General features: G+C 32.5%; 2 protein-coding genes across 7 annotated transcripts in view; one reads left to right on the top strand and one right to left on the bottom strand.

Moving 5' to 3' along the window:
* The window catches only part of LOC127719129 (A disintegrin and metalloproteinase with thrombospondin motifs 16-like), a 154575-nt gene that overhangs the window by 68269 nt on the left and 71684 nt on the right, over window positions 1-14622 (bottom strand). The window lies entirely within an intron of this gene.
* LOC127718382 (hemicentin-1-like) overlaps window positions 1-14622 on the top strand; it is a 52563-nt gene that overhangs the window by 5232 nt on the left and 32709 nt on the right. For 4 of the 6 annotated variants that reach the window (XM_052224364.1, XM_052224365.1, XM_052224366.1 and 1 more), the window contains exons 4-6: window positions 10102-10214; window positions 10830-11090; window positions 14120-14419. In XM_052224364.1, coding sequence (XP_052080324.1) covers window positions 10102-10214; window positions 10830-11090; window positions 14120-14419 — 674 coding nt within the window. The remainder of the gene's footprint in view (window positions 1-10101; window positions 10215-10829; window positions 11091-14119; window positions 14420-14622) is intronic. The other 2 variants (XM_052224369.1, XM_052224370.1) reach the window with 1 other exon arrangement.

The raw sequence follows: 14622 nt of genomic DNA on the forward strand, positions 1-14622 counted from the left end.
TTTGGTCTATTGTGGAAAGTTGCCTCATTGACAATCATACCACATCCTCTTTTACGTTGTATAACAATGTGATTCAAAATTAACCTGTTTGATTATTTACACAAAATTGTACACATCTCAACTTTACTTTAAACATGCATTACAAAATGGAAAATCACATTGGTAAGATAAGACTGATACGTAGAGTGTTCCCAAATATCCTACAATAAAACTTAAAGCCATATGCATCAGGCTATTGCAATATAATGATGCAAATAATACATTGATAGGTTTATTCAGATAATTGTATTGTTCTATTACATAATGTTCAGAAACTATCACATTTTAAATCTTCACAAATATTAATTTGTACAAATATACATCTTTTGAACTCTATCATTTCTATATATCAAAATATCAGATGGGTGCAGTCATAATTCTGTACAAATTAACTTGCTGAAAACTTTAAATTGACTGGTGAAGTATTCGATGCGAAATGTTTGATATCTGCTCTGACTGATTTTACACCAAATTCAATGTTAAAAAGCAAACTTGGTGCTATTGAGACTATTTTATAGCTCCTGAATAGAATTCAAATTTGACAAAAAATTATAATTAAGAAGGCCTAGGGATAGAGTAACTTCGAAACTAGTCATGCACATCGGTCATATTGACTCGCACTGCCGAGAACGAACTCGACCCTTTCTAAAATTGACTTTATATCTTAGGTCACCTTGTGATCAGAATCATTTTTTGAAAATGGATGCGTAGATGAAGTAAAACTCAAACTAATCGCACGTTAACGCTGTTATCACATATTTGTCTAGTAAACACGATATTCCTTATATTCACGTTATGGTTGTATTATAAGAAACTTTAAATGTCTTCCTGAATACTCAACCCACATTTACTTTAACAGTTTATTCAGTAGTCTATGTAAATTTACCACGCATTTCGAACGTATTCTGTTTACGCGCACTTGAAAGTAAACGTCCGTTTACTTTTCAAGTTCACTCTTTATGGAAATTATTGTAATACATTACATATTATGATTAAAGTCTATATCAAATTTCACTACTTTCATATATATTCAGGATAATTTTAAAGTAAGTTGTATACGCTTCTTGTAATATTTCTAATTTGATTACAAAACAATCAGTTTACATAACATTGTCTTTCTTTTTAGTGTTTTAGTGGTTTATTCATATGTTGCTTACCAAAAATATTTTCAGAAAATGTTCCTAAACGAAATACTGCGAATCTGTATGTTACCAAACACTATGGTACGGGTTAACCTACTTACAGTTGATATTACTGGTCAATACAACACGACTTTAAATAAAACAGAGATATTGACTCAAATGAGTTTTTAACAAACAATCATTTTAACATCTGCGTACTAGACGACTGATTAAATTTAACAATGTTTTATTGATCTTTGTATATACTGCATATAGGTTTTTTTTCGCATCGGCTTTTTTTCGCGGTATGATGACAAATGGGCAGGTTAAATTTTCTATGTGTATGATTTTACTGAATGAGAAAATACACGCGAAAAAATAAGTCTATCGTATTGTAAAAAAACTTGATTAACTTACAGGTAATGGAGTACATATAAATATGAGCACTACAAACGAAAATACACATAATTCAGTGAACTATCATGGAACGTAAATTGTGTACAAATAATGTACACTTGGCATTCTAAAAGTTGAAGGTTTTGATCATTATAGATATTAGACCAGCGGTAGAAACGCAAAAACAAAACAAAATTAACTCACCCATCGATCACACGGCCAAATCATATATCACTGAAAAGACAAAATTGTACACTTTCAGATTAATGATGCCGTAAGCCTGAGAAATGGTACAAATTCGGCATAATGGGGGTCAAGGGTCAATGATTTATATTTCCAAATAATTTCTTAACTGTAAATTTCGGGTTAGATACAGGAATTATAAATATATTGTAAAATTAGAGATGACAATTTTATTCTGTATTGATGAAACCTCTTAGCTATACCAATTTTTTTTATAAAAACGTTTTTTAACGAAAATATGACGTTTACATTAGCTAAGAAATTTTGCTTGTTTGTGACTTCATTTTAAACAAAGATAACCTTAAACTTTGATTATGCAAATTTACTTTAAAATGAAGTCTTCAAACGACTCGTTATTGTGCAAATCTTGAACGCCATCATCATCATTGGCGTTATCATCATCGTCATCATTGTCATCGTCGTTATCATCATCATCGTCGTCGTTGTCATCGTCATCATCGTCGTCATCATCATCATCATCATCATCATCATCATCATCATCATCATCATCATCATCATCATCATCATCATCATCATCATCATCATCATCATCATCATCATCATCATCAGCATCATCATCATCATCATCATCATCATCATCATCATCATCATCATCATCATCATCATCATCATCATCATCATCATCATCATCATCATCATCATCATCATCATCATCATCTGTTAGTTGTGTAATGAAATTTCGACAAAGGTCTGGTGCTTGATATTGATGAAGTTAAATACAGGACAAATTCTGTTCAAAACACACCATACCCTTACTGCACATAGATTTTCTTTGCATGTGTACACTATATATTGAAAGAAATCAGATGACATTTGACCTTCAAACAAGACCGGTTCAAGACCAAACTGTCCTTCTTTTCAACCAAACTTTAAACGCAACCTAAAAATCGACTTGGCTTTATGCGCATTCATCCATACTTTAATTAAGTTTGGAAAGAAGACCGTAAGACGTGTTATTTAAATGATGCTTCACAGGCGGAAAGTTGGACCAATCTAAAATCTTTACAAGCGGTCAATTTAACATGAAACCTAATCAAAATGTTATGGCAACGTTTGGACTTTCCCTTCGGATAATAAAGCCTAAAAACTTGGTGCATATGTGACAGTTGTTCGACAAGAACGTGAATCTGCGACTTGGCAATAAAATCCAGTCCAAATAGGGTCGTTTGCTCAGTTATTTTTGGAATTTCCATTGGAAATTAAGAACTTCTCTGAACAGGAGTCGCAGCAAAACTAAAACTAAATCTGATGGAGCTTCAAAACTTTCGGAACAAGCCACATGATTTTAACTATATGCATACTTGACGGAGAGGCTCAGGGCGCTCATTTGGCTTATCAAACGGTAAACGATTCATCAAAGACATCGTCTGTTCATTGATTGGTAGTTATTTTTCCTGCCCTCGTTTAGCTTTAATTTGTTCAACAGAGCTTGAATCAGTCATTTCTGTAAGCGACATGCATTTTTTGCATTTTATCTGTAGAAGTTTGATTGATTTTGGTTTGTAACGGCCAGAAAAGATTTTTCATCAATTAATATACATACAAAATTGGTCAGGTTAGGTGGCATTGATTGAATTGACAACGGGAGAGAAAATTCACAAGGCGTTGGGTAATAATCATTCCTTAATTGAGGATATGGTCCGGCAGATCGATGAAACAATTGTGGGTTTGATGATAAAAGCACCAAATTTGGCATGGTAGTAGTTCTGGGTGTTTCAAACAATATTAGCTATGAACCCACCTTGAAATTTCAATATGGCGGTCAACATCAATGCCAAATTTGGCATGATAGTAGTGCGGGATGTTTTGTCCACAGTCATCGAAAACATTAGTTGATTATCGTTAGGGCAAATATTCAAATGCAGTCGTATTATTCCATTGATGCAAATACGACGATATCCATTTAAAAGTTACTTCTGTCTTATTCTTCTTTAATACTACATTCAACTCAACTAGAACCATCTAATGTATATGACCCGTCTACTGGATGCCTGGACCAGTAAAGAAGGTACTAAATGACAAAATGTACAGTTTGCATTGGTCGTTTATGTATGATCCAATTATTCATTTATCTACAGTACTAGAAGATTCCATCTATGAACCATTCGTATTGAATATGTGCATCCTTCCGCGAATCCTGGTGCTTTTACAACAGCAGCCGTGGACACTATTAACAACAACAAAAGTTCAACTACGGCTGAAAAATCGTCACATTGTACGACCATTTCCATATTTCTGATTTTTTTTGTCTAACTTGGCTTATTCTGAATAACCTAATGCTTTGAAATATATGCATATCTTTATTTTCTCTGATACTATTATAATTATTACTCCAATAGATTACACGCCATTACAACTGTTCGTATTATTGCTATAACTTAGTAACTAATAATATTGAATAATGTTTCAGGCAGGGATCAAATCTGATTTCTTTTTTCTGTAGTCAAATCGGAACAGTGGAACTGGACAAACATATTTTAGCACAACAAAGAGTAGTTTTGCTTTAGGTATTCATATAGGAAAGACATGATTCTTTGGAAACCTTATAGTGATTCGTTAAAAAATAGTAATTGAACAAGTGTTCAATAAGGAAACATAGTACTTCATAAAAAGTACATTCATTTTAGAGGCTCTCATGCATCATAAACATGAGGTTGCAGTATGTGTAATTCTCATTCTTATAAAAAGATACTAACATAAATAGGAATGAGACCCTGGTGAGAACTATGTAACATTCTGGACAAGGCACCGTATTCATGTGCTGTATTTGTGCCATATTTTATTCAGTTGCTCAAGAAGGACAAGCTGCTTATGTGCTATTTTTTAAATAGCTTGATGACTCATATCCAGTATCACCAAATTTAAGACATGTTGGTATGTGTAAAGTATGTAAAATTCGACCAAATACGAAAGTTTGAAATGAAATAAGGTTTTCCGTGCCTGTTCCGTGCCTGTACGATGGATAAACACGACTTTCACTGGCTGACAACACATACAATGAAAAATAAAGAACAAGTCCGTACGCTCCATAGAGAGTCATATAGTAAACAAACATATCATAACCACATCACATCTTAAGGCATCTTCTGAACATTTGAAAGTCCCTACTATGTATTGGTTATCTAACCTACACAACAAACCAGTAAAATATCGTTTCATCTTGGCCTCTAGTAAGTGTTCTACAACTAATTTTTCAGTGCTTTTAACTAGTTCCTTAACTACTATTAAAGAACTTATCATTAACTTTTGTAATGAAATATATGAAAATAGTGGAATTAACTATTTTTGGAGTGTTAAAATGTTTTAGATAAATTACGTGCTTTTGATGGTTTTTTTGATACTGTTGACGGTTTTGACTTTTCAACTCATTACATTACAATTTCCACACAATTAAATGGTCGTTTGGTAAATCTGAATGCAAATTTATTTGCTGCAACCCATTTAAAGCCTTCTCTACGGAGAAGGGTAAATATGCTAGATATACTTACTGGAGGTGTGATGAGATGATTGAAGCTGTTATTTTTCTCCTTGATAATATTTATGTACGTTTCGGCAACAAAGTTTATCGACAGGTTGTAGGTATTCCTATGGGCACTAATTGCGCCCCTTTAATAGCAGACTTGTTTTTGTACTGTTATGAATTACAGTTTATGACCAATTTCAGTAAAGACCCGTCTAAATTGCATTTAATTGATAAATTCAACAACACTTACCGTTATCTTGATGATATTTTTGCGTTAAATAATCAAGAATTTTCTAAATATACTGCCGAAATTTACCCAAAGGAACTTACTTTAAATAAATCAAATGTAAACGGTAATAACTGTCTTATCCTAGATTTATATATTTCTGTTTTACACGGAAAACTCCACACTGAAATGTACGACAAAAGGGACGATTCTTCGTTCCTTATTGTTAATTTTCCTTTTTTTAATGGTGATGTTCCTTTGACACCATCTTACGGTGTTTATATATCACAACTCGTTCGCTATGCCCGTCTGTTGTGACGTTTTGGATTTTAATGAACGTAATCTATGTATTACTGGTAAATTATTAAGTCAAGGATTTCGTTACCACAAATTACCTAAACCTTTTACTAAATTCTTCCATAGATATAAAGATTTGGTTTTGAAGTTTGGTTGTACCTGTAGAAAACCTATTTCTAACGGGATAGCACATCCTCATTTTTACGGAGATTTAGAAACGATCCTGGTAAACTTATCGATCCTTTAAATAAACTAATTCTAAAAGGTTACCAATTCAACACTGTAATTAGATCTTTGAATATTGTTTTTATTGGTATTAATATAGATTTTGTTATCAGTTAATTAAAAGCAAACTAAATATTATTGTTGTGTACATATGCACATTCATGGATCTACAATCTGTCGGTACCTGTAAAGTGGCATTGCACAAGGTCATGTTTTTCTCTGACTATTTATGACGTCTTTCCTCTAAAGCCATTGGATGTTGGATGTGTAATGATTGATAATTTAGTCTTAGATGCATGATTTTTTATTAGTTGTTATTGGCTTTGAACAAGCTGTCAGTAACTGCGAGTACTCTCAGATCTGTAGTGTCTTTTTGTTGTTGAGATGTACCCGGCCACGTCCACTCTGTGTTTTTGTTAGATGTATTTCTATTTTTATCCATTTGATGAGTTAAGCCTTTTTCAACTGATTAGTAGAGATCGTTCTTATGTTGTACCGTTACACCACTGTCCCAGGTTAGGGGAGGGTTGGGATCCCACTAACATGTTTAACCCCGCAACATTCTGTATGTATGTGCCTGTCCCAACTCAGGAGCCTGTAATTCAATTATGTGTTACATATTTGTTTTTCGTTCATTTTTTTGTACATAAATTAGGCCGTTAGTTTTCTAGTTTTAATTGTTTTACATTTGTCATTTCGGGGCCTTTTATAGCTGACTATGCGGTATGGGCTTTGCTTATTGTTGAAAGCCGTACGGTGACCTATAGTTGTTAATTTCTGTGTCATTTGGTCTTTTGTGAAAAGTTGTCTCATTGGTAATCATACCACATCTTCTTTTTTATAAATAACACAAAATTGACAGTATAAACAACACGGGTCCTTTCTCATCAAAACTAGGGGTCAACGAATGTGTTCCAGAAGGTTGTGTAGATTCTTGCCAACTATTAGCACCAGTGGTGCTACTCATTGCAAGTAGAAAATCGGTGAGTCGTACTTATTGATCATCTTGATCTACAGTCGAGGAAAAAGAAAGGATTGTGGCAACGAGAAGTGGAAGATATAAAGTATCATTTGTGAATCAGAAGATACACACTCAAAAAAATCCTAAAGACGTCCTAAAACGTTCGAATGTTTCCACTTATGGGATATTTGATTAAATTGTCTTGCAAGCAGTATCGATGTATCATGGAAACACAATCCCTAGAATATCGTATGAACTGCAAAGTGCAATTCGATGAAAGAAATGTTTAGTTCATTGTCACATTTTGGCGGCCATTTTTGACTTTTCCGCCATTTAAAAAAAAATTTTGAAGTCTAATATACCGCCATGACTTACTTGAAACGTAAATTTACATTTTATATGTTTTTAAAAGATTTGATTGAATATTATTTGCTGTAATCTATTCATGGTGGTGAAATTTTGACTGATTGGCAGCTATCTTGAAAATAGCCGCCATATTGGATTTTTCAGAGTGGGTCCATAGCTTATATTGACTACCATATATATAGATCTACAATTGTGCAAAGTTTCATGCTTTTATCATCAAACCCACAATTCTTCAAAAAATATGCACGAATCGGCTGGATATCATGCCTTAAAATATTAGCAGCGGTGTGTAAAATTTGTTTTTCACTTATTGTATTTTTGAAATATCTAATTTCTAAATCTAACTGTGCCATCTAAAGTTCATTTGTAAGCTGACCTACAGCTTTGATGGCATTGCCTATAGATATGGAGTTACTGAATACGATGTGCGATTTACCCAGACCTTGTTGTGGTTGAATGATAATCAAATCGACGAAATAAGTCGACAACCTTTTTTGCAAGGTATACGTTGTGTATTTGTCGGCGTACTCCTTTGGAAGCAAGGCAAGAAATTTTTCAAGTAAGGTTAACATCATTTAAGCCTTAACAATCAGTTCCAAATTGCGTTATGGCATTTAAATTTAGAAAGGGAGAAATATCTGACACAAACTTTCACTTCCTATGATGTACGTTAATATATGTATTTTGAACATGTTTATGCTTCATATGGAAAAAAGGGAAATAAAATTTCAGTCTGTATTAGTAAATTGTTGTAAATTTATTGTTATGAAACTTCACCTTATGAATCAATATTTACATCAGCACAAATTTAAAAAGGACAATTAACAAAACACGTGTTGCCCTTGTTAAGGATTATATGCCATACAGCATAGGCCACACAAAAAAACTGATCGGCCAGTAACAAGTTTTGTAAAATGATTTAATTTTAAACACAATTGTAAGACTAAATAGGGAAATGTTCAAGACTTTAATGGTGTTTAACCAAAATATGGGGCTGGACTAAATGGTGCCTTACAAAAAAACGTCATTACAGTATATTATAGAGTTCCTCTTCCTGACCATATGTTGACAAAATAACATAATGTTATGATATAAAATCTAGGGAAAATTACCTACTAAGTGTACAAAATCAGAATATAAGACAGAGAGTTGCAGGACAAAAATCCACAAAATTTACAGTTTTGTGATAATTTTCCTTGAATAAAAAAACACATGTTTTTTTTCTCGAGATTCATAAAAAAAAAAGGTTTTCTTACAACAGTGCGACATAAGTATTATGTTAACATAAAAAGCTCGTGTTTCCCCCTGGAAAAAGAGATGGTGCATAAATTTTCAGAACATTTATGGCAAGTACCATGAGCTATGGTTAGATAATTTTTTGACTGGGGAGGAAGGAGGGGGTACTTTTTCTGGTTCACAGGTAATTTATGCTTTGAAAGTATTTCCGTTTATAATAAATTGTATGCTATCAAATGATTTTTTAGTCGCGAATTGCTCTGATCAGCACTTGTTCTCTGAACGTTTACGGACGAATTAAAAAACTAACTTTACAGACACATCACCTTTTATTGACATACATATTCGCTGAACCTTGTCGAGTGTAATACAAGTTCGAAACTACTTTATAAGCTACCAAAATGAAGGTCGTTTTCTATAATTTCTCATCTCTATGTTAGTATTCATGAAAAGCGGTCCACGTGTTCGATTATTATGTTTATTTGGAAATGTCTCTTCTCCGACGAAGAAAACATTTTGCCTATTCCAAAACGGATGTGCATTTGCATTTGTATTTGCAACAGTGAAACATGCAACAATAAACTTTATAAAGTTATAAAAATGCAGTTTTGAATTATTCCACTCATCTTCAAAGTGTCTAATTAAAATTGATTAATTGTAATAATCCAAATTAATTGAATTGGTTAACTACGACAATGAGAATGACTTACGATATCATTGCGCAACAAACTGCGCAGAACGAGTATTTTTTTTCTGGGGGGAATGTGATTTTTTGTTGAAATAATGGAGCAATTTGTTTTTAAAATTTTTTTTTTTTTTTGTTAAATTGTTTTGTTTTTATTAATGTTTAAGGCTAGACCAATCGTATTTAGGTAGTTTTTTTCATACAAAATAACACATAACTGGAAATAGCTTTAAATATTGATTTAATTCAATTTTTACAAAAGTACAATTCTCTTAGTGTTGTCAGATAATTGAATTGTGTTTAGCTGCCTAAAAGTTTGCAATGTTTTGTGCACTTCAACTAATTTGTATGATAAAAAAGGATTTAATAAATAATACACTAGTATCAAAACGTATCAGACATTTTGCTAGAATACATTGCTTTGTTTTCTCTAAAAGTCAGGTAAAATGTTTATCTGATTAAAAGATCCAATTGGAAAGGACTTTAAATGTACAATGTGTTTTGTAATCTTTAAATAAGAATGTATAGGTACTGTGTTTACAAATAATTTATTGTTTATTTTTCATTAGATTTAAACATAGCTTATTACCGCTGAAAGCAGACATTTTCTGATGCAGCATTAATTCATCCCGTAATTCAAAGGGATTTAAAGTTAGAGAGCAGAATTTTGTTTAAGGACTTTAAGAACTAATTGAACTAACATTTGTTTGACTGATGCATTTTCTCTGCTGTTTGCTTAACTTTCATGCACGTTATTTTCGAAATACAATATGATGCAATGTAAAAGATTATTTTTAATATTACTCTTAATAAAATTATTAGATGGATCTACTATAGTACAAAATCAAGTTATGCATTGCACAGGGTGACTTTTGACGGAAACGAAAAACGGATAGTAATGAAACTGACAGCATTGGCGATAGATATAGAAATAGGTATGTCATCAATAGATTAATTAAAAACATTATCAATATCGTATTGTGTCTGTTTAAGAAAATGTATTTTTGTAAAACTTAAACACTTATATTTAGAAATGCACAACGAATGAAAGTATACGGTGAAACGACCTAACAGATCATAAAATAATTATCAGAAATTTGATGTTTAAAATTTGATCTAGTTTGATAGCCATATATTTGGACTGAGTTGAATTATTATAAATAAGGAAATTATGAATATCATGATAAACATGTTGCTTTTATTTAAATTTTAACTTAGACGTATCTGTAAAATATTTACTATGTTGAACAGTAAAAGAGAGATAGAGTTCAAAGCCGTCGATGATGAATTAAAAGTTAAAAACTACATTTATCTAGAAACACGATTTCTCGGAACAAAGTATGCATGCATGATAGTCATTAAAATGATTTGTTAAAAAACTAAAAGCCCATTCAGATCCACTATCAAGCAAATAGATATTCGTTTATCATACCGACACATTCGCAAAATGAACATAATGCACAATTTGGCAGGAATGTAGTAAAGGTGATTTTTTTTTGATGTACGTTACTTTTTCATCATGAATGTTTGATATCAGGTTGTTATTCCAGATTTTGTTGACAAGCGAGTTTATTGGATCGAATATGAAAAGGGGGACTTAAAATCTGCTTTGTATAATGGGTCTGATGTTAAAACAGTGGTTAGCACAAATGTAAATTTAAATAGCCGAGAAATTGATATTGGAGGTGAATACGTTTTCTACACAAGTTCTAATACAATTTTAAAGATACACAAATCTTCAGGACAAATCCCAACTGTTGTGCACACAGACACAAGACAGATCTATGGACTTTTGTTTTATAAACAAGAAGGTCAGAATATATTGACATTATAATAGCAATTACATGTGTAAAACATATTTTACGGTAAATTATTATAATCATCGCCACATGCACAACTTAACAATCAACCTTGCAAAATTTAAAATTTTAACTCAGCGTACATTTCTAAAATTTCAAAAATGACGTGGGTTAGGTATTTACTTCAGAGACTGCATATATATGCTGCGCGAATTAGTTAGAACTACACCATATCATTGATCCGATTTGGTGCCAAAGTTTTTAATTTTCTTATCCAAAATCTTTCCCGAACGAGTCTATTCTCCCTATACCAAGCAATGTTGTTGTCTATGATTGTAATGTTCAGTCGATTGAGATCTGCACTAGTGTGGCCAGGGGATTTTAAATTTCGACTGAGAGGAAGGTCTGGCTTGCATTTCATTTGGGTTATATAACATTCTAACATTACGTTCTTCAACCGCTTTGAGTACACACCCGTGGTAAAATATGAATATATTGTTTGGGCTGTTCCGATCGTACTCCCACGTCATATGCTTTTTTATGAATGAGCTACTCGACGTCATAGAACGATGACGTAAGAATATAAGCATTTTACGGGAAAATACACGCTTGTGAGACCGAAAATCATCACAACAAGGAAACGTAAACAAATGATGCTAAAATGTGTTACATAAGCCATTTTTTGTATACATATAAGACATATAAGTACAATTATCATTTAATTTCTGTTGTAAATACCCAACCTACGTCATTTTTTTTTTATTGTAGAATTGTACAAGAGTTGTTGTGTTCGGTTTTAATTGTATAAATTTAAAATTGTTATAGTTATATCAGAATAGATTGATTTGATTCATTTTACATCATAATCATACTGATGAAGGATATATGTTATCCGAAATATTTATAAATAATTACATTTAATTTTTTCCTTTTTTTTAATATTGGTGTTGTTTTGTACACTTTTAGGCGTTTATATAATTTATTTATTGTGTACATGTATCGTTACTCTTAACGATCAAGCGCCCTATGAAGAAAGATCGTTGACTAATATCCAGACGTTTTGAATTATATATATATATAACAAGTCTAAAAGGGTACAACATCACCAAAAAATAATAATAAAATGAACAAATGTTAAATAGCCAACGATAAATCTTACGGGGCGATGGATCATATAATTATGATACAGTACACTACAAAATATAATATATAACAAGTCTAAAAGGGTACAACATCACCAAAAAATAATAATAAAATGAAATTTTAATGTGTGTATTGTTATGCGTTTACTTTTCTACATTGGCTAGAGGTATAGGGGGAGGGTTGAGATCTCATAAACATGTTTAACCCCGCCGCATTTTTGCGCCTGTCCCAAGTCAGGAGCCTCTAGCCTTTGTTAGTCTTGTATTATTTTTAATTTTAGTTTCTTGTGTACAATTTGGAGTTTAGTATGGCGTTCATTATCACTGAACTAGTATATATATTTGTTTAGGGGCCAGCTGAAGGACGCCTCCGGGTGCGGGAATTTCTCGCTGCATTGAAGACCTGTTGGTGACCTTCTGCTGTTGTCTGTTCTATGGTCGGGTTGTTATCTCTTTGACACATTCCCCATTTCCATTCTCAATTTTAAATGTTAAATAGCCAACGATAAATCTTACGGGGCGATTGATCATATAATTATGATACAGTACACTACAAAATATAATATATAACAAGTCTAAAAGGGTACAACATCACCAAAAAATAATAATAAAATGAACAAATGATTAATAGCCAACGATAAATCTTACGGGGCGATGGATCATATAATTATGATACAGTACACTACAAAATATAATATATAACAAGTCTAAAGGGGTACAACATCACCAAAAAATAATAATAAAATGAACAAATGTTATATATTCTCTGAATATCAGCACAACAATGTTTAATCTGTAAATTTGCGGAAGCAAATTTTCGTCTTCCTTCATGACAAAGAAAAGTAAGACATTGCTGTTGTCGTTTGTATGTTATATATTTTTCATTACGATCAACTGAATCAAAGTCGATAAAGTTTCTGAGACGGCTTCTTCTTTAACAATTAAACCTCTTTCTTCAAAAGCTATGTCGTAAAAAGATTAAAATGATATATTGTCTTACTAGCTGTTATCCGATGCTTGTGGTCAAGCATTGTTTTGCTGATATTTAGAGTAGTTATGTATATATATATATATTTTCGTTTATATTTTTTCGTTTGGGCTTGTATTATATTTGCCTTCGGGTTTATATGATCCGTTCATCCTATTCCGACTCTTCAAAATGCAAGAGTCTATCCTAAATTGAGGTAAATTATATGGCCTTCCAAATACCGTTTCGATTCCTAACATCACTGAAGAGACATTAATTGTCGAAATCCGGATATGGTGTACTAATTTTTGCACCTTTTGTTTGAGGTATACCATCTTTTCCGCAAGTTTATTGTTTTCTGTTTGGTATTAAATTAATAGTTAAGATCCATTTTGTTACATCTGGTGATCCGTTTATGTGGCAATCGCCAATGGCAGTCAGCAGGGTCTAAGAACATCCGTTTGTCGACCTGCTAGTCAAATGCGTTTTGTTAAAATATACTTTTTCACTTTTTTTGGTCTTTTGGAAAATGTTGTTTGTGCTGTATTTAAACCCCTCTACCAAGAAATTTGTTTTGCATGCACACGTATAAAAAATTGCGGTTTTTATCCAACGCAATCATAGGCTTGAACGTTGTTTTCAATTTAGACTTGTTTATATATATCTATATATATAGCTATGGAAAGCTGACAGTCTTAAGTAATGTGTAATGCTACAACTGCATTTCTGAATTTTAAAAGGTGTAAATGTTAAACCTCTTGCACAGTATTAAGCACATACTGGCAAAAGTGTGTATGACAACAAGCACGTGAGCTGCACGATATATCATACACATAGAAGTCAGATTATGTGCGAGGGATAATAAAAACGTCTTCGAAGTATGGATCAGTAGATAAATACTATGTTATCTCTTTTGTGTGTTTTTTCTACAGATATTCCAATTGTTACAGTTACACATAATGCATATAACAGAACGTATGGATACAATGTGACTCTAGAATGCATGATCGATTCTTATCCAAACCATACCAATGTATACTGGCAACATATATATAATGAAACAGTTTTAAATATAACATCCGATAGTCCTGGTGTGTATGGCTCAACGGTGACAGACCCGTCATTGACTATATTGCAGGTTACTTTGGAAGGATCCGGACAATACATATGCTTTGCTGTAAATGTTGTTGGAACTGGAAAGAGTGAACCAACCACTTTGGCCGTTTTCGGAGGTATGAATTTAAATTATTCTAATAGAAACGACAAAAAGTGTGAGAAACGTTTAAAAAGGTCACTTTTTTACTATTCGTTTTTAGGGCCCTTTAAAGCTTGCTGTTCGGTGTGAGCCAAGGCTCCGTATTGATAGCCGTACTTTGACCTATAATGGTTTACTTTAATTTACAAATTGTGACTTGGATGGAGAGTTGTCTCATTG

Source organism: Mytilus californianus, unplaced genomic scaffold, assembly GCF_021869535.1.
Source record: "Mytilus californianus isolate M0D057914Y unplaced genomic scaffold, xbMytCali1.0.p SCAF_10, whole genome shotgun sequence".
Lineage (NCBI taxonomy): Eukaryota > Metazoa > Mollusca > Bivalvia > Mytilida > Mytilidae > Mytilus > Mytilus californianus.